This window comes from Hibiscus syriacus, unplaced genomic scaffold, assembly GCF_006381635.1.
Source record: "Hibiscus syriacus cultivar Baekdansim isolate YM2019G1 unplaced genomic scaffold, ASM638163v2 tig00110415_pilon, whole genome shotgun sequence".
Classification (NCBI taxonomy): Eukaryota; Viridiplantae; Streptophyta; class Magnoliopsida; order Malvales; family Malvaceae; genus Hibiscus; species Hibiscus syriacus.
In genome coordinates this window covers 1,326,408-1,346,761 of record NW_024062729.1, presented here as the reverse complement: position 1 = coordinate 1,346,761, position 20,354 = coordinate 1,326,408, and the positions used below count along the sequence as shown (strand labels likewise).

General features: G+C 36.0%; 2 protein-coding genes and 1 pseudogene across 2 annotated transcripts; 2 read left to right on the top strand and 1 right to left on the bottom strand.

The window, feature by feature from the left end:
- Positions 1–1,916: 1,916 nt before the first annotated feature.
- On the top strand, positions 1,917–4,264 carry LOC120124174 (leucine-rich repeat extensin-like protein 2). The gene has a single exon (XM_039142899.1). It carries the CDS (start codon positions 2,004–2,006, stop codon positions 4,128–4,130), a length of 2,127 nt encoding a protein of 708 aa, XP_038998830.1. The 5' UTR covers positions 1,917–2,003; the 3' UTR covers positions 4,131–4,264.
- Positions 4,265–12,840: 8,576 nt separating this feature from the next.
- LOC120124201 (potassium transporter 5-like) lies at positions 12,841–16,298 on the top strand. The gene is made up of 8 exons (XM_039142922.1): positions 12,841–13,033; positions 13,165–13,387; positions 13,461–13,709; positions 14,278–14,316; positions 14,434–14,747; positions 14,818–14,932; positions 15,013–15,267; positions 15,365–16,298. Exons 1-8 carry the CDS (start codon positions 12,863–12,865, stop codon positions 16,261–16,263), a joined length of 2,265 nt encoding a protein of 754 aa, XP_038998853.1. The 5' UTR covers positions 12,841–12,862; the 3' UTR covers positions 16,264–16,298.
- A 2,245-nt stretch (positions 16,299–18,543) lies between these two features.
- LOC120124251 lies at positions 18,544–19,975 on the bottom strand (annotated as a pseudogene).
- Between the last annotated feature and the right edge of the window lie 379 nt (positions 19,976–20,354).

Below are 20,354 nucleotides of genomic sequence, written 5' to 3'. Positions count from 1 at the left end.
TATTATTGATAAAAATATATCTTACAAAATTTAAATCAAGTAAGTTTTAAATATATATATTTTATAAAATTTAATTATTACAATATTTAAGATAATCATGTTCAAAATTTAAAATTTTTTACTTTTAAAAAGTGAATAATTGATAAATTAGTGGGATGGAGAGAGTGATTTTAAAATTTTACATTTAAGAAGTCAATAATGAACACAATTAGTGATAATAGCGTGTCCTATTTTAATAATGGGTTTAGGCCTTAAAACTTATAAATCTATCAACTTGGTCTTAATTTAAAACAATTTAATGAGAGCAATCACATTTGGTCGGTTAGTCAAACTGTCCATTTTTATTTTTTCATATTGTCTTAAGTTATGAGTTCTAGATACTAAAATAACTCTCATTCCTTTCCCTATAATCCCCTTCCCATCTCCTTTAAGTAGGATTAGAATAATTACCCTATTTAAAATTAATAAAAAAATAAACCTAATCTAATAAATTTAACTATTCATATTAAAAATTTTATCATTTTAATATTTATTCTTGCTTATAAAACTTTTTTAGTATAATAATAATAATTTACCAGTAACATATTAATGCTTTGTGGCAAACTATAGTTCTTTTACTATTGTTTTGATCTATTGACTCATTTGTTCATGGTTTTCAGAACCGGACCGGTTAGTAAACCGACCATGTTACCGGTTTACTGGTTTAACCGGTCGGAAGAACTAAACGATGTCATAATTATTTAAAAAATTAAATAAAAATACGAAAAATAATAAAAAATAATTTTTTATATCACAATTCATATTCAAAGCAAGTCATAACATATATAAGTTAAAAACCATAAAATCAAGTGAAATAAAATGATTCAAATTAACTACAACATAATATTTAAGGTAAAACATATTAAATAATAAATATAATTATATAACTATAATTAAAAAATAAATTTGAGGCTAAAAAAATCATAACAAAATGATATTGTTTGGTTTAATTTTTTTAAAAAAAACAATCTACATGGCTAAGAAACATGGAAGATCATCTCAACTAACTTCTATAAATAATAGAGGTAATTTGACATTCAAAATCATGGAGCCTTTTGATAAGCATTGAGTGAACTATTCTTTCACTTCAATCAAGCTCGAATTTTAGGCTTCAATTGAGCTTCTAATTTTTTTTTGAGTTCAAGCCTTTTCGAGTTCAAGTTTCAATATTATATTTCGAGTTCAAGTTAAACTTCATAATTTTTAGCTCGTGAGTTTGAATCGAGTTGAGCTTACTTTTAAATTTTTCAAGTTCGAGTCGAGCTCAACAATACTCGAGTTTGACTTTGTTCGTTTAACAAATGACGTCGTTTGGTTTATTTTTTTAAAAAAAAAACAAAATTTGCATTTTTTCCGGTTTTCAACCGGTCCGATTTGAACGATTCAGCGATTCTGACCGGTTCACTAATAACAGTTCAACCGGTATAGATTGAACTGGACTAGGCTCCGATCCGATTTTCAAAACAATGCATTTGTTTTGATTGCATCGTAAAAGAAATTAAGATAAACATTTTAAATATGAAATGTAAAATATATTGAATTATTTTAAATGAAGATAAAAAAATTATTATTTATAATAATATTTTAATCGAATGATTGTTTATAACTTTTAAAAGGAAAAACGACATGTTTATTATAAATTTATAATTAAATGATATTGGGTATTAGTTTAGCCGATCCTAATTAATAAACAAAGCTCTTCTGATGCGCTGTTGCCAGATTCATCGTGTATATTTTCAAAACAAAACTCAGCTAATTAATAAGCTAATCATCTACTCAATCCAACAAATGACGGTAATTTAAGTGAAAACCTAGGCTTAAGATTATTATGCTTTATAAAGCAAACCATGTGGACAAGGGCTTGCTCAGACCATCAACATATGGCACAACCACCCCTCATGTGATCTCTATCTCTCTCTCGCTCTCTGCTCATTGTTCTGAAAAACCAAACCCTCCTCTCCCCAATGTCTACTCTATTTTCATTTCTTATTGCTCTTGTGTTAGTTTTTACTTCGGTTGCGTCGGCAGCCGATGATGTAGATCCGAGTTTACGGTTCGAGAACCCGAGGATCCGTGAAGCATACATTGCTTTGCAAGCATGGAAGTCCGCCATATATTCGGACCCGTTCAACTTCACAGCCAACTGGAATGGCTCCGATGTGTGTTCTTACATGGGAATCTATTGTGCTCCCTCTCCTTCGAATCCCAAGATCAGGGTCGTTGCCGGCATTGATCTTAATCATGCCGACATTGCCGGTTATCTCCCTCCCGAGCTCGGTCGCCTCACCGATCTCGCGCTCTTTCACCTCAACTCCAACCGGTTTTGCGGCGTTGTCCCGGCCAGCTTCCGCCGGTTGAAGCTGCTTCACGAGCTTGATTTGAGCAACAACCGGTTCGTGGGCAAGTTTCCCGACGTGGTTATCTCGCTGCCTGCTCTGAAGTACTTGGATCTTCGGTTCAATGAGTTCGAAGGATCGGTCCCGTCGAAGCTATTCGACAAGGAACTCGATGCGCTGTTCTTGAACGACAACAGTTTTAGATTTGGCATTCCTGAGAACCTGGGGAACTCCCCTGTTTCGGTTCTGGTTTTTGCCAACAACGACCTCGGTGGTTGTATTCCGGGAAGTATTGGGAAGATGGGCAAAACTTTGAACGAAATCATCCTTATGAACGACAACCTTACGGGATGTTTGCCGCCGCAGATCGGGATGCTTAAGGAGGTTACTGTCTTTGATGTGAGCTTCAATCATTTGCAGGGATCTTTGCCGTCTAGCATTGGTAATATGAGGAGTTTAGAGCAGCTGGATGTTGCTCATAATGGCTTTACTGGTGTGATTCCGGCCACCGTGTGTCAGCTTTCCAGATTGGAGAACTTTACTTATTCTTTCAACTATTTCACCGGAGAGCCACCTAGTTGCGCGGCGATATCGGGTGCAGGGGAGGCTAATGGAATCATGAACTGTATTCCTGGGAAGACGGATCAGAGGTCTTTCCGGGAATGCTCTTCGGATGCTGCTCGACCTGTGGGCTGTAGTAAGTTTAAATGTACTAGCGGTGGAAGTTCTGGAGGTGGGGGTGGCGGAAGTGGAATCTCTCCGTCGCGGAAAAGGCCTCCAGTGCCTCCAACACCGCGTCGAGCTAATCCACCAAAGTGGTTTAGGCAATCCCCTCCACCACCTTCTTCAAGGTCTTCGCCTTCTACCAGATCACATCCTCCACCACCACCGTTGTCAGCACCACCAAAGTACTCTCACGTTTCAACTCCACCGCCCCCAACTCAAAGTACATCACCAAAGACGCATCTTCCACCGCCACCTCCACCTGTTCACTACGAACCCGTACAGTCTCCTCCTCCACCAATGTTACAACCTCCTGCACCAACTCCATCGGGCCATTACTATAACACTCCACCACCAAGCCATTACCACAATACACCACCAGTGGAAAAACCAACTCCAATGCCACCAGGCCATTACAATAATAACCCACCGCCGCCGCCGCCATCACCAGACCACTACTACAACACACCGCCGCCGCCGGCAACAAAGAATACATCACCAAGTTCCCATTATGCACCACCTCCTCCCCACCTGCTCATTATGTTCCCGCGCCTTATCCTTCACCGTTGCCACCTCAAGGTCAATATCTCCCACCTCCGTCAACGGGGCACCAAGCAAGCCCACCTCCGCCTCCGTCATCGTATGAGCATCGGTCCCCACCTCCACCAGTGGAACATCATCAACCACCCAAGGAGTCATGTCATACTACCCCTCCTCCACCACCCCCGCCGGGATGCACAACTACCGAATCAGCACCACCGCCGCCGCCAAGTCAACATTCAAGCCCTTCACCATATATACCAACACCCGGTCATCACTATTCACAACCATCCCCACCGTCCCAACAGCATCAAAATCCTCCGCCAACGCGCTATACATATACATCTCCACCGCCACCCTCTACGAAAACACACCACTTCCACCAATCATAGGGGTACCATACGCTTCTCCTCCGCCGCCGGTTATTCCCTACTGAAGGAATGCTTTTTCGCGCCATTGAGTTGTAATTCAAATTCTTTGGTGCAACCATGAATAGATGTCCTGTTAAACTGTTTTTTTTCCAGCTTGAGAACTGTTTCCCCCCACTAAATATCTAATAATTTACAGTATATATTTCATTTCCTATGTACTGTTCAAGCTATTATACAGGCAAAATCAGTTGAGCATCTCATGTATAATTCATAAACATATTCATACATATATGTATTCAATCACAAATCACTGCAACTTTCTCAGAAATCACATGTTTTCCCCCTTCACTTCGATCACTGATTCGATTTCTAAAAACTGAACTTGTACATTCAGCTTATTAAAATTCAAATTGCTTGCAATTTTTTTAGAAGAAAAATAGAAGCTTTGAGCCATGGGGAATTGCTCACGGACTATGCTTAATATGCTATTAAAAAAAACGGTTCTGATTTTGTTATTGTTGTACACAATAAAACTGGTAAAAATGACCGAAAATATTATTATTTTTATTGATTTTGTTAATATTTTGGTATTTTATCGGGTTTTTTAATAAAACCGATAAAAGCGCTGCCGGTTTTGTTATTGTTGTGCACAATAAAACAGGTAAAAATTATCGAAAACATCATTATTTCTACCGGTTTTATTATTATTTTGGCATATTACCCGGTTTCTTAACAAAACCGGTAAAAGCGCTACCGGTTTTGTTATTTTTTAACTGTTTTGTTATTGTTGGGCATTTTACCGGAAATGTTAAAAAACATTGATGTTTTAGATAAAAATAATAATGTTTTAGGTAATTTTTACTGGTTTTGTTATGTACAACAATAACAAAATCGGTAAAAATAGATTTTTTATTACAAATTTAGTAAAAACAAATTTGATTTGTTTCCAACATTTTGTCTAGTATGGTTCTGAAACATAAAGTTTCCAAAACAGTGTCGATACATTTATTGTAAGTATAGATCATCAAAACATCGAAGCCAATTATTATAAAGTAATAGGTAAAATATATTGGTTTAATGAGAGAATAGGTAAACATATTTGTCGATACATTTTCTAAAAGTGTCGATCCCAAAAAGATCGAAACTGATAATTATAATGTAATAGGTAAATTTACAATGTATCTTGTAGAAATATACCGGTTTTATGAGAAAATAGGTCTAAATAATGTATCGACACATTTTAAGTTTGTGTCGATACTTTTTTCCAAAATAAATGCCAAATGAGATGCACGCATAAAGTGTCGATACATTTATTAAAAGTATCGATCCAAAAAACATTGAAACCGATAATTTCAATGCAATAGGTAAATTTATAATGTATCCGGTAGAAATATACCGGTTTTATAAGAAAATAGATCTACATAATGTATCGACACGTTTTAAGTTTGTGTCGATACCTTTTTTCCAGAATGAATGCCCAACGAGATGCACACATAAAATGTCGATACATTTATTAAAAGTATCGATCCCAAAAGAATCGAAACCGATAATTATAATGTAATAGGTAAATTTACAATGTACCCGGTAGAAATATATCAGTTTAGTTAGAAAATAGGTCAATATAAACGCTACATATTACATTATATAAACGCTACCTAATATGTTATTGTGCTTGATAATGTTTCTTGTAATTAACATATTTTATTATATAAGTGCTACCTATTACATTATATAAGTGTTACCTAATATGTTATTGTGCTAGATAATGTTTAAAGTAATTAACATATTTTATTATATATGCACTACCTATTACATTATATAAGTGCTACCTAATTTGTTATTTTACTTGATAATATTTCGATTAAATGATATAATATACTGGTCTAAATTTTATGATAACCTATTTAATTAATTATATATTTTTTTAACCGTTTTTTAACCGCGAAACATTAGTACTTAACCATGGGACACTTGATAGTCAAACCAAGGTTTTGTTTTTAAGACTAATAATGATGTCTGGTAGGATGGGGAAGAAACGCATTTATGTTTTTGGATTGATTTGGTAGTAAAAGCGATTGATGATTCCTGCTGGTATTTATAGCATAACGACAACACAATGAACTGTACGAAATTATTAAGCACCGGAATGCATGTGATGTGTGATGGAGGGTTAGTGGGTCAGCAAAGCAATTGTTGACAGAGGTGATGGCACTATATCCCCAGATATGAGACCTAAAGATATATTAGGTTTGATAACTCTGTACGGATGTATGATTTTAGTCGTTTTTACCTAAAAATAAATAAATAAATAAACAATCAATAATTATCTATCAATCACCTATTTATTCAAATTTACTGATCTAATTTTTTCTGACAAAGTAATAATAAAATACGATTCAGGATAGACGTCTTGCAGTCGTAGACGAAAATCACAGATCATAAAGCATACCTTCAATTATTTTCTCTCATTATTGCCCATTCTATTATTACCGTAGTTGTCTTAACTACTCATCCCAATAAATATCCCAATCCAAATATCAAACTATACAAAAATTACATTCACATTATTCTTTCTATAAATTCTTTATTGAGTAGATTTTGTTACAGTTTTTAAAATGTAAATTTTTTTTATTATGTTATATTAATTTCATATTTAGTTTATTTGACCAAATTTTATTGTACTAATTATTTTTTATTACTTTTTATGGTTATAAAATGAAAGACATGATCATATCTCGAGACATATTACCGTTACGATAACAATATTAAATTGAGTTATTTAAATTATTGTGAATATTTTTTTAATATTTTTAGTATTAGTTTATATTTTTAATTCATATATGTTTATTTTTTAATTTTAACGTTGAATATTTTAATTCATTTTTACAAATATAAGACTTTTAATCTCTCAAACTCTCAAATTAAGGAAAATTTCAGCTATTGTTAATTATGATGGAGAAATTCGGGAAGATGAAACCGACGTTATCTTCGAATCAAATTATTCTGTCACCTTATCCTTAAAGAGAAACATCAATCTTGAGGTTATTTTTGTCATTTCTAAGCATGAGAGTATTCCAATAATTTCCTTTGATTCGGCCATATATATCATTTCCAATAATTTAATCATCGGGTGATTATTCTAGAATCAAAAATTCTAAATCTTTTACTACATCGGGAATTAAAATAAGTTATCAGGATGTTTCTAAACAAACCGAGTATTTATCAAGTGAATAAGTAGTCTATCAAATCAATGATGACTTTTTATGGTTATTAGTTATTAATAATCTCAAGGATTATGAACCAATTTCAGGTCTTTCAAACAAGTCAGAATCGAGTTCAGTTAGTGGATCAGTAGTTCTATCAGGGTAAGAATGAATCATTAGGTTAATTCCACTATTTGAGTCAATTCCTTCTCTTTTTAATTCATAAGCGTATTTTCAAAATTTTCTTTCCAAATATTTTCGACATCAAAACATTTAACGATAATATTCAAAGTTTAAGGATTCTGAGTTAATTCTTTTGTCTATTAATCATTAACCTTAAATTTATTTCTTATTAATCTTCTAATTCCTTTGTGCAATTCAATCGAGTCTTAAACCAATTTATCACTTAAATCGTATTCAGTTTGAGTCAATCCATAACCAAATATGCATAATAGACCAATCATATACATCAATGCATTTATCTAATAGCAACATGTTCAAAAAATATGCAAAGAGGTAGTAAAGTATTACCTCAATTTTCGTACCATGTCAATTGACCAATTGGACCCCAATTGATCGCTCTCACACTTGATTGACATGTCTCATAATATCTCAGATACACGTGAAAACGATTTACGTCAGAAACAAAACTTAATCGAGAAAACTATTCAAATCGCAAGATAAAATGCTAAAAATAGCTTATCAGGTTTGAATTTGGCAAAACAGACTTCAGATTCAGGTCATCGAAAAACATACAATATGACTTTTTCAAAAAAATAACTTTTTGGTCAAAGTCAACGGTCAACACGATCAAAGTAAATGTGTTTGGTCAACGATCAACGGTCGGATCAATGATTGACGATTTGACTGGGTTTGAGTTAACTCGATCAACTCGGTATGAATTGACTTGGTCAACCCGGTCTAAGTTAACTCAACTTCTAGAAAAATCGGTTGACTCGACTGAAACAAGGCCCACGCGCACTGGTTGCGCATAGCGACGCGTGTGGTGAAGAAACGGACAGGGCAAGGCGATCGAATATTCTCGGAGCAACCAAACGCCTAAAACAACCAATATCAGAGCAGAAATTGATCAACAATATAAGATTTATAAAAGAAACTAAACGAAAGCTCACCCCTAACGATGAATGACTGAAGTCGTGGCAGTGAGGGGCAAACCCAATTGGGTTTTGGTCAAACGAACTCGAGGACCTTCGAGGTAGAGGCAGTGAGGCAAACTGACGTCGAAATCGCTCCCAAACGACAAAAACCATCGGGGAAGATAAAATCTCTGATGAAGCTTTTGAGGGCTCTCCACGGCAGACGGTAGCGGCTCGAAGATCAGTCACTGGGGTTTTGATCGGGATGAGGTGGCTTATCGACTGGTGTCGGTAGTGACACTTACCGTTGAATGGTGGCCGAGTTCGAAAAATGGGTTTTCGAACGATTTTCACGTGATTTTGAGACCAACGATAATTGTTCAGAATGGTTAGCCGTTGAGGTTTCAATCACTGGAGGTCGTCGATAACACTAAGGGTGACAGTGTAATCCACCACCGACCGAAGATTATTAAACGGGGATAAGACAGAATGATGGGTATTGAGTGAACAGGAAAAAAGTTAGAATACGAGCAAAAACCAAAAATTGAAAAAAATACAGGGTTAAGGATAGAAAACTGATATAAAATTAATAAAATATCTTTAATGAATCCATTAATTATAGTAACTAGCCTAAATGGCTAGGGCTTAGGCTAAAAATTCTAGAGGACATAGGTTCAAACTTGGTGAACAACATACACATTTTTTTAACAAATCAATTAATGATGGAGAAAACAAGGTTTAAGACCTTAAACTAATCAGAGACTTACTAAACAAATACGAGATTCTTTAAAATTTACAATTTGGTCCTTATAATTAACTAGAATCAAAACCAATAAAAATTGGGGTGTGACATATTCAAAAGTGCATTTGCACTGATACAAAAGTGCCATAGCACTGGGGAAGAGAATCCATATATCTCTACTTATATATTCGAAAAATACATGCATATACTCAAGTAATTCGGGTGTCATCGTTGTTTCCCGAGTGTCAAACAAAGGCTAGTTTTATGCCACATAACTTAATGTTTTTGTTCATAACGGTTTTGAATAATATTCCCATTGTAACACCTTAGACTAGTACGACACATAATCGATCGATTTAAGGTGCTACACGGAACTACCGAAGTGGCTAACCAACTTTATACTTACATTCTCATGCTATAAAACGACCATTATAACCAACCATAAAATAAACTGAAATATAAAAAAATCTTTTCACTGAGGAGCTCCAAAATAAAATATTTACACTTCAAAAATATTACAGACCAACATGACTAAATCTACAACTCAACTGGACAATAATGTTTACAAATATACATGCCCAATAAAAACGCTGAGACGTACATCTGATCTGTACTGGACTGGTCTGGACCTTGTTCTATCTACTGCTTCAACAACCGCTTGATATTACTAACCTGCCCACGAAAATGTCTAAAGGCTGATCTAACTTGCTCAACGCCACACTAACGACTAAAACATATTAATTGTAATTCACTGAAAGGCTTAAATATTCAAGTCTATTGCTTTTCTCTCTAGTCTACTGATATGCTTTGTATTGCTTTAGCAAGTGTACACGCTCTCTACTCTATGGTAGACATCATGTACAACTGAGGGTTCTGCATATCGGAGCTCATACACCCCTCTAGTCTACCAAGAATGTGGCCCCCAAAATCTCTGTATCGAACACCATACTCTCGACTAGCCCACTCATTGAATGTCGAACCTTGCGCCCAAACTAGTCAGCTTAAAGTGCCTTGCGCACTCCTTAAGGATATATCTGGACTGAATCTATACTTTTGACTCTTCTATATTTTCTAAAGGAACTCGGGCGTCCTGATTATTTTCCTGAGCATTCAAACAAGGCTAGTATTATTTGATCTTACTCTATTCTTGCTTCTACGTGTGAAATAAACACCCAAAAATCATCCCAAATGTCTTGGGTTGGTTTCTAAACTTATTCTAAAGCTTTAGTAAGTTGTTTAGGGTCTTAAGGTGTCATAAAAATGTATTAATAATACTTAAAACGTGATTTGTGAAATTAAACCCTAAAATGCTCAAAACACCAAATCTTAGCAAAAACTATGAATTTATGAAATCTTAATACTTAAAGGATTAGAAATACACTACCTTGATACTAGGATCCCAAAATGAAGCTTATTTAGCTATCAAGCACAGTTCTTTTTGTCTTGGTTGATTTTGCCACCATTTTTCCTCAAACTAAAATGAAAACAAAGATTTTTAGCATACCAAGGGTTGTAGGAAAGATTAAGAACGAATTTGAAGGTTTAAAAAAATGTGAAAAAGGCTTACCTTTAGCTAATACCTTTGGAGAGGAGGTAGGAAAAGATAATGAGAAGATATAATGAGAAGAAGATTGAGAACATTATAAAAGCTTTCATCTTTTAGGGATGAGCTAATTTCTCTTTTGGCCTATCTTTATTCTTTCACCATTCAAAAACCCTCTTTTTATTAGGTAATTGGGCCCAAGTCCAAACCCAATTAAGCCCAACAACTTAATTTATAAATTTCACAAAGTCCACTTACCTTTCGGGTAAACTCGAAACTACTAGCCCAGAAGTTAGGGTGTTATATCATCATTGACAACCACTCTTGATGAACTTGGATTAATTGGATCTGTTAATGAGACCTCTGGATATGAAAGGCATGCCTAGGAAAAAGTGTTATATGTGTTTTATATATGTGTGTGATCGGGTTATACAGGGTATGGATGGTACGTTGAGCTATGCTCCAAGAAGTTACGGGGTAAGGTTGGCGTTGAGCTTTGCTTCACAATTTTTTGGTTTTGGACCTATGTGAGTCCGTAAATAAAATGAGAGTCATATGCAGTCCATGTATCCAATGAGTGATTGGTGTTTTGAACAAAGCCATTGATCTTTTAACGAAAAAATATGTGCGCATTGTGTGTGCCTTGTTGAGGAAGATAATTGTGCATGAGTGTTTGTGGTTACTGTTGAATTATGTGAATAAATGGCACCTGGATAATCTGGAAATTATGTGCATTAGTGTACGATAGATGATTATCCGAGCATGTTAAAATTTCGCATAAGTTGAGGTAAAAACAAGTGTGGTGTGTGCATATAGGGCTTTGCTTCATCTTGGGTATGTGCATTGTCTTAGAATAATTGTTATTCACTAGGCTTTTTAGCTCACACTCGTTATTTTACATTTTTCAAAGGATTAGGATCTAGTTGGAGGCGAGGGGCTCGCACCGAAAGTGATCAAGCAAAGCAAAGACTTAAGTGAAGCGTATGTGGTTTTGAAATAAATGGTGACAATGTGGGAGATGTTTCAGGACTTAGCCATTTGATGTTATATTGATTTTGTAATAATTGCACTTATGTTGTGGTGATTGATTTGTGTTTGAAGACTTGTTGATGATTCGATTTGTTGTGTTGGGAATTGTTATGCATGATTTTGTCTAAATGTTGCATGTGAATGCTCGAATGTTGACTTGAACCTTAAATAAGTGTTTGAAGCATTTAGACAAATGTAATTGAGTAAAACAAACTTGTTCGACTCTTAGGTAGCATGAAACAACCTATAATGTAGAATTTGAGTAGGTGACGTCTGCTTAAGAGGAATATTTATGCAATATTTGACTTTAGATGCTAGATTTTTGTATAATGTGTTGACTCATGTTGTGAACTATGTTGCACTTGCATTATGACATATATAAAGTGGTTTGATAGTATTCAAGCATAATCCTAGCTTCTAGTAAATTTTATGTGAATGTTTAGCAACTTGAAAATGCATGTTCTTAAAGAGGTTTATATGGGGTGTTACACTCCATTTCCTTCCTCTATTTCTTTTAAGTTGAGATTTGTCTTGAAGAGGAAATTGCTGGAACTAATGAAGCTATAAACACTGTGGCCACTGGTTTTGAAGAGGGATAAAGGAAGGGGATGAAGGCATAATGAAGGGGATGAAGGCACAAATGAAAGGGATTAGTTTTAGGGTTAGCTTGATAACCCCTTTTTTTGTTATTGTTAAGTCACTCGATTGACACATAAGCAAAGTTATCTTAGGCGGAAACAATTGGCGTCCACGTTAGTAGAAACTAACGGTTTTGTTAGTTAAGACGGTCAAAGGTAGAAATTGATGCAATTAAACAACATCGAGGGTAAAATTGATGCGAAAATACGATAATGACGAAATTGATAAATTTAGTGTACTACAGGGGCATCTGTGACCCTTAAGCCATATATTAATATAGATCAACTATATATTAGATTGAATTCTTAATAAATTAATCTTAAATTCATTTAATCTTAAACTCATTTCCTAAACATCCGTCATTTGCTACTTAAAATGTGCTGTCTAAACAAATTCTCGGTCGAAAAGAAGGATCTTTACTAGCCTAAACACCACATTTTAGTAGTATGGCTTGCATTGAATACCGGGCGTTTGACTGAAGCGTCTATATAAGGCCAAACTGGAGCAACGATCCAGTAACTAATAATCTCAACTGATTTTTCAGAGCGATTGCCAAGGTAGAGAGGAAAAGAGAACCGAACCGAATCGAACAAGACAGACATGTCTGGTAAAGGTGAGAAAGGTGATGAAGATATAGAGCTTACACCGGCAGGAGAAGAAAAGAAGGAACCGAAGCAACGAAAGTCGTCATGGGCCAAGCTACGCCATGTTGATTCTTTCAACGCGGAGGCCGGTAGAATATTATCAGCACTTCAGGGCCATAACACCAAGGTCATCAATCTCTCCAGTGATCGGCGAAAAGGACGGTGGTCCTTGAAAATTTTAAATACTAGTATATTTTAGATATTTTAGGTTTGTTTTTGTTGCCTAAGTCTTTTTTTTTTCTTCCCTCTTTTGTATAGAAGGGTTGGATGACAACGGTGAGTTTAGCATTTCAGACTATAGGAGTAGTGTATGGAGACATCGGAACTTCTCCGTTATACACATTCGCCGGAATTTTCCCAGAAGGCATTGACCAGCAGGAACACCTACTCGGAGCTCTCTCCCTCATCCTCTACTCCATAATTCTCATGCCCTTTTGCAAGTATACATTTGTAGTTTTGAATGCAAATGACAATGGAGAAGGTAATTCATTTTAACCTAAACTTTTTGTACGTAGTAAACGATCATGCTACATGTTTTCATATATGAATTGCAGGCGGAACATTCGCGCTCTATTCTTTGTTATGCCGACATATCAAAATGAGCTTACTTCCAAATCAACAACCGGAGGATCGAGAACTGTCGAACTACAAGCTGGAAACATCATCCAGCCAGATGAAACGAGCACATTATATTAGAGGAAAGTTGGAGAACAGTCAAGCTGCTAAAGTTGCTCTTTTTCTATTCACTATCCTTGGCGTTTCAATGGTTATGGGAGATGGGATTTTGACTCCATCCATGTCAGGTATTCCTTGAATATCTACTCAGTTAAATCTACGAATAAGATTACTTTCATTTGTTTTTAATGTGTTCATGCTCGGTACATTTAGTCTTCACGAATATGTTTGTTTAATGTTCACGAACATTGTTCATTTATACATTCATGAACATTTCATTTAACATTTGTTCATTTATATGTTCGCGAATATATTTGTTTATATGTTCAAAAATGATAAAATTATGCCATTAGTCATTAAATTTCTTAGGCTTCACAGTTTGAACTTCTAAGTTTATCTGTGTTCAATTTAGTTTATACATTCACCAATATTTAAAATGTAAAGAAAAAGATGACCAAGTAAACGAGCTTGTTCGTGAATATAAACGAACTGGGTACATATTTGTTCGTATCCGTTCATTTATTAAATGAACATAAAAATTTTGTTTATATTCATTTATTTAACTTAATAAACGAGTGTCATATGTGAACCGAAGACTCTATTGATTTAGTCTTATAGCTAAATCTGTGACCTTATTTTTCATTAATTTGCATAGAAAGAATAGACATATTCATTCTTTTTTTCCCCTATTCGTAGTTCTTTCCGCAGTTGGTGGTATTGAAGCCTTGGGACAAGGTACGTGTAACATCTTCATCATTTATTGTTCTTGGCAAAAACTGCATTTACAATTACAGCAGATATTTACGTGCATGTACGCATATATATTTGACGTGAAAAGTGATGAGTTTTCAGATGCTGTGGTGTGGATTTCAGTAGCAATTCTGTTCATCCTTTTCTACGCTCAACGATTTGGAACTGACAAAGTGGGATTTTCGTTCGCCCCAATCTTAACCGTGTGGTTCTTATTACTCGTCGGCATCGGTTTTTACAATCTCAACAGATATGGTTGGAGCGTATTACGCGCGTTTAATCCGTATTACATGGTGGCTTACTTCAGAGGACGCGCCCAGCAGGCGTGGATATCTCTCGGTGGAGTAGTTCTTTCAACTACAGGGACGGAAGCCATGTTTGCCGATCTCGGTCACTTCAGTGTTCGAGCAATTCAAGTAAGATCGACATTCTTCGACGAACTTCATTCACTTTTCACGTTATTCAACGTTTAACTTTAAACTGCAGCTGAGTTTCTCTTGCGTGGTCTTGCCGGCATTACTGGTTGCATACTGCGGCCAAGCCGCCTACCTCTCCCAAAACCCTTATGATGTTCTGGACACTTTCTACAAATCAATTCCAGGTAAAAAAAATATTGAATTAAAAGAATCATGGGAGGTGTCGAAATGCTTGTGTTTCTAAAACTAGTTAATTCTCTGATAGATCCGATTTATTGGCCGACATTCGTGGTGGCTGTTCTCGCTGCAATTATTGCAAGCCAGGCTATGATATCTGGTGTTTTTTCAATCATCACTCAGTCGTTGTCAGTCGGGTGTTTTCCGAGAGTTAAGGTGGTTCACACATCGGAGAAGTACGAAGGTCAGGTTTATATACCGGACGTCAACTACATTATAATGATTTTATGCATTTTGGTCACCATTGTGTTCAGAAGCACAGATAAGATCGGCCACGCATACGGTAAGCAATCAACACGCAAAAGTTCTTAATCATTATGTCTTTAAATTAATAATCTTCTTTTCGCTGATGGAAATGAAATATTTGTGTTGGATTTTAGGAATTGCTGTGGTGGCTGTAATGTTCATCTCGACATGCATGGTGTCACTTATCATGCTCGTAGTGTGGAAGACGAACATATTGTTTATCATCTTCTTCTTCGGGCTGTTTGCCTTTATAGAGCTTACGTATCTCTCGTCTGTGCTGTCTAAATTTGTTCAGGGAGGATACCTTCCACTAGCCTATGCCATGGTCATGATGTCGATCATGGGGATATGGCATTACGCGTACAAGAAACGGTACGAGTTCGAGCTCAAGAACAAGGTTTCGAGTGATTACATCAAGCAACTAGCCCGAGATCCGAGGATAAATCGGGTGCCAGGGGTGGGACTTTTGTACTCGGAGCTGGTCCATGGCATACCTCCCATATTTCCTCATTTCATCTCCTCCATCCCCTCGGTCCATTCCGTTCTAATCTTCGTCTCGATCAAGAAGCTCCCGATTTGCAAGATAGCACCGGAGGAACGCTTCCTCTTCCGATACGTGGAACCGAGAGAGTACCGGATGTACCGATGCATCGTGCGGTACGGCTACATGGATGTAACGGGAACCAACAAGGAGTTCGAGCAACAACTGTTGGAGAACTTGAAGGACTTCATTCGTAACGAGTACTTCATGACACACGGAAGGACCGCCGAGGACACGACAACCGGTGAAGGAAGTAGCCAGATATCGGTTGTAGAGGAGGAGATTCGATTCATCGAGAGAGCCGTCGATGAAGGAATCATTTACCTACTAGGAGAAACAAAAGTGATGGCAAAACAAAATGCTTCAATCTTCAAGAAACTGGTTGTGGATTACATTTATACTTTTCTAAGGAATAATTTCAGGCAAGGGGAGACCGAGATGATGGTACCGCACACCAGGCTGTTAAGGGTCGGCATGACATTCGAAATTTAGAACAGACGTTTGACGAGGAGATGGGCAGTTTTCAGCAAAAAAAAAAATGAACACAAATAAAATCGAAACGAGGAAGAAGCTACATGTAATTGCCACACACCAAGACTCGTGACGTTTGTTGTTAGGAACTTAGGATTGTTGATTCTAAAATAAACATGAAAATGAAATGCAGAAAGAAAATAAAAAGCAAGTAAAAGAGTGATCCGCTTAAGGTCTCTTATTGAGTTTTTGTAAAATAATTAAAAAAATTAAAAACAGTTGAAAAAATAATTAAATTATTTTTCAGTCTGACAAAATTTCTTTTGTTTTCCTATGAATTGATCCTAACATTATGTTCGTTTACACCCTAAAACTGAGAAACTTGGATTCAGCAATAAAAGTAAAATAAAGGCTATCCTAATGGAAAAAGAAAAGGAGAGCCTTAATGTGGTTAAAGGCCATCTACTTGTTAGGCAAATAAGTAATCACGCACTGCTACACTATGCACATGCCTGGGGTTAATAGTACTACTGCAACTAGTTTTATAATGACTGCAAATATCTACACTCTGCATGATTCTGCAAAGGAGAGCCACTCAGATTTTTCCAATTTAAACATTAAATCCTTTTCACCAAATGCTTTCTTTTTTAGCATTAGTTGGTTTTAACTTCCGTATTCAAGGTCGTATTTCTGGTGATCCTAAACATAACGATTATTACAGATATCACGATCATCCAATAACGGGTACTATTACGGTAGGGACCTCTGCTTAAATCTCTTACTCTTAATGCAATCAATGCTGCAGGTAATATGGGTGAATGCGTCTGTAATTTCAGGTGGGGCTTCTTTTTCCTTTTCCTTTTTCCCCAATATGTATATGAATTTATAATAACCAATAATGCACATAGTTCCTATTATATATATATATATAAATTTACAGGTTTATGTTGTAAATTGAACTCAAATTAATATTAGGTCGGTATGTTAATATATTTGTTTTTATTCTCTCGTATTTTTCTAGGTCATAGGTTATAGATTAATTAAGAACATTTTATTATCTTTTAAATAGGATAAATATTAAATTTAGAATTTATAGAAAAATGATTAGAACTAATGATTACATGTGTTAGATACTTAAAATCTTTGATACTCTTAGAATTTAGTTCAGGGCAGGGCATACCTAAGACCCAATTGAGATTTACATAGGATTTTAAGATTGTCTACCAAGAGTGACGGTGGTGGGATTCGAACTTGGCTTTACAAGCTCAAATTCCTGAATCTCAACCACTAAGGATGTGTTTGGTTGGGGGAATGTGAGATTCACATGGGAATGGAATCCATATTCCCTCGTTTGGTTGGCCGAGAATGTTATTTCCGGTAATCTTACATTACCAATAGTGGATTTTTTTGGGTATATTACCGGGAATGTCATTACTTCCATTTCCTTAGGTATTGTTGGATTACCGGCGTTTTGGACTAAAATGCCCTTAATTTTTTTTCAAAAATATATTATTCTGTCATTGAATAATAAAAATTCTACGAATGTTAAATTATAAATTTATCCTTACACTATTTTAGATTTACAAAACAAATTTATAATTAAAATTTTATATGAAGTTCAGGGGTTAAAATAAAATTTTACTCTTTCATTAAACTTTTTTATATTTTCAATTTTGTAAAAAAAATTATATAAATTTTATGAATTTAAATTTTTTAAAGAAAATATATAAATATTTTCCGACTTGTTAAAAAAATAAATATATAATAAGGACAATTTGGTTAAATATGCATTTCAATAATCTTTTATTCCTTTAACCAAACACGGTAATCTTACATTCCTGCTAAACCAACCAAACACAAAATACAACATTCTCAGTAATCCTATTCCCTGGTAATCTTTTATTCCCACTGGTAATCTTACATTCCTTGAACCAAACGCACTCTAAGAGTGTAAGGGTATGGATACTCTTAGAATATTATTGATACTTGTTTATGAAAGATTATATTTGTGATCTGATGCTTGTGTTTAGTAATAATTCACATATTTATCATCTGCTTGTTATGCATTACAAATTAGTCCCTCCAATTAAAGTATTCACATTATTAAATGCACTAATCTTCATATGTCTTGATCTAAATAAGAATTCTGTTACAGTTTTTTAATAAAAGAAATGATTTGAACTCTTGCACCTAATTCAATTGGGACTTCACCCAAATATACCCGAAGTGAATTGTAACACTAAGAAGTGTAACAAATCCCCAAGCATAAGACGAATAAAGTATCATTACATCACTTAATGATCAATGAAGTTGGTGTTTATTCACAACTTTTACAAGTGTTTTGAAATTCTCAACGGAACTACCTCTAGGCTTTACTGCGTTGTAAGCCAGCTCTTTATGTAGTCCAATTTTGTCTCTCATTTCTTGCCTTGTTCGCTGCAAAATGTGAACTCCAACGCTTTCATGGCTCCTACTTTCGTCAATGTTCCTCCCTCCAATCCTAAACCAAATCCCCATACAGCCTCCACGGTTCGAGTGTTCAATCCTTGGTCTCCGAAAAACGGCCTTAAAATCATCGGCACTCCTCCGACGATACTTTCGAGCACCGAATTCCATCCACCGTGACTCACGAATACCCCCACCGACGGATGTTCCAATATTTCCGGCTGAGGAGCCCATGGAACTATTTTCCCTTTCGACCTCGTTCTTTTGAGGAACCCTGATGGCAATTGCTTCTCAGGGTTTCCTCTAAAAGACCAAAGAAATGGGAACCCACTCTCCTCCAGGGCTTCACATAATGCTTGCAGCTCGTGGGGCGGTGGTGTTATTGCGGTCCCGAAGCTGATGTACACAACCGTTTCCCAATCGTGCTCGCTCAGCCAGTCCAGGCAGCCGTGCGAGTCGTCGGCTGATACTAGATTGATGGGACCGATGCTGAGATACATGTCGAATCTTTGTTTAAGCATGTTGACAACTTTGCTGTCAAGTTCTTCGTATGAATTTACGGCAATCGCGGTGGCGCGTGACAGTTCTAGTCCCATTTTATGCAACATTACTGGCATGGCAGCATTGAAGTCGCCGGTGGTTATTCCGCCGGGTAAGTCGGCAGCACGTATAGGAGAAAAATCAGGGAAAAATTTAAGTGACTTGTCTTGTGGACCTGCAACATTCAGAACATTCATATTGTTGGTCACCTTAACAAGAAGAAAATGGCGTGCCTCTTCAAATATGTACGAATGTGTCCGTTACCCGTACCATTAATTCCCACATACTCTCTAATAAAATCTATCTCGACGTGAACGAACAGAGCTCTGGAGCCACCAGTCCAAATCGCCACCCAAGGGACGTTCAATTCATCGGCGACATCAGCCCCGAACGCATAAATCGCATCCGTTATCAAACAATCAATCGACTTACCAGTTTCGGCCACAACTTCATCCAAAGCCTCTGTGAAATTCTCCGGTACCGCCTTAAGGAAATACTCGACTGGCTCACTAGGATCATCCTTAAGCATGTATCCCTCGGGCAATCCATCCCACACGTTAAAAGGCTTAACCTTGTAAAGCTTCTTCGGAAACGTCAAACTGTTCGATTGTCGGGTGCCAAGGAAGGAAAACACCGTGTCGGGGCAAGCGTCGGATAGCTGAAGGATGATGTTGAGAAGAGGAGCAGCATGTGTGCCGAAGGGGAAGGCCAGTACAGCTATGTGTTTAGAAGCGTTGGCTTCTTCCATTTCGAGTTAATTTGTGTGCTACAAGCTCTTGAGACATGAGAATTAGATGAAGTAGTCGCTCTTAAATTAGAAAGGCAAACGTAAAAAACCAAAAAGAAAAACAAGAAACGAATACGTTAGGGTTGATCATTCGAATTAACACGAGACCATACAAAAGTCAATGATTGATCAAAATTTATCTCGGCGTATGAGTTTGTTGTATGGCTGTTAGATCGAAATTTATCTCTGTTCCATTAATCGGTCAATCAAAAATAATTTGTTTTAAACTCCATTTATTTGTTAATTTTTTGTTTAGTTAAGTAAAAATAATTGAACTAAAATTATTTAAATAACTTTTATTAATTAAATATATTATTTAGTTTGGTATTTATTAATGAAA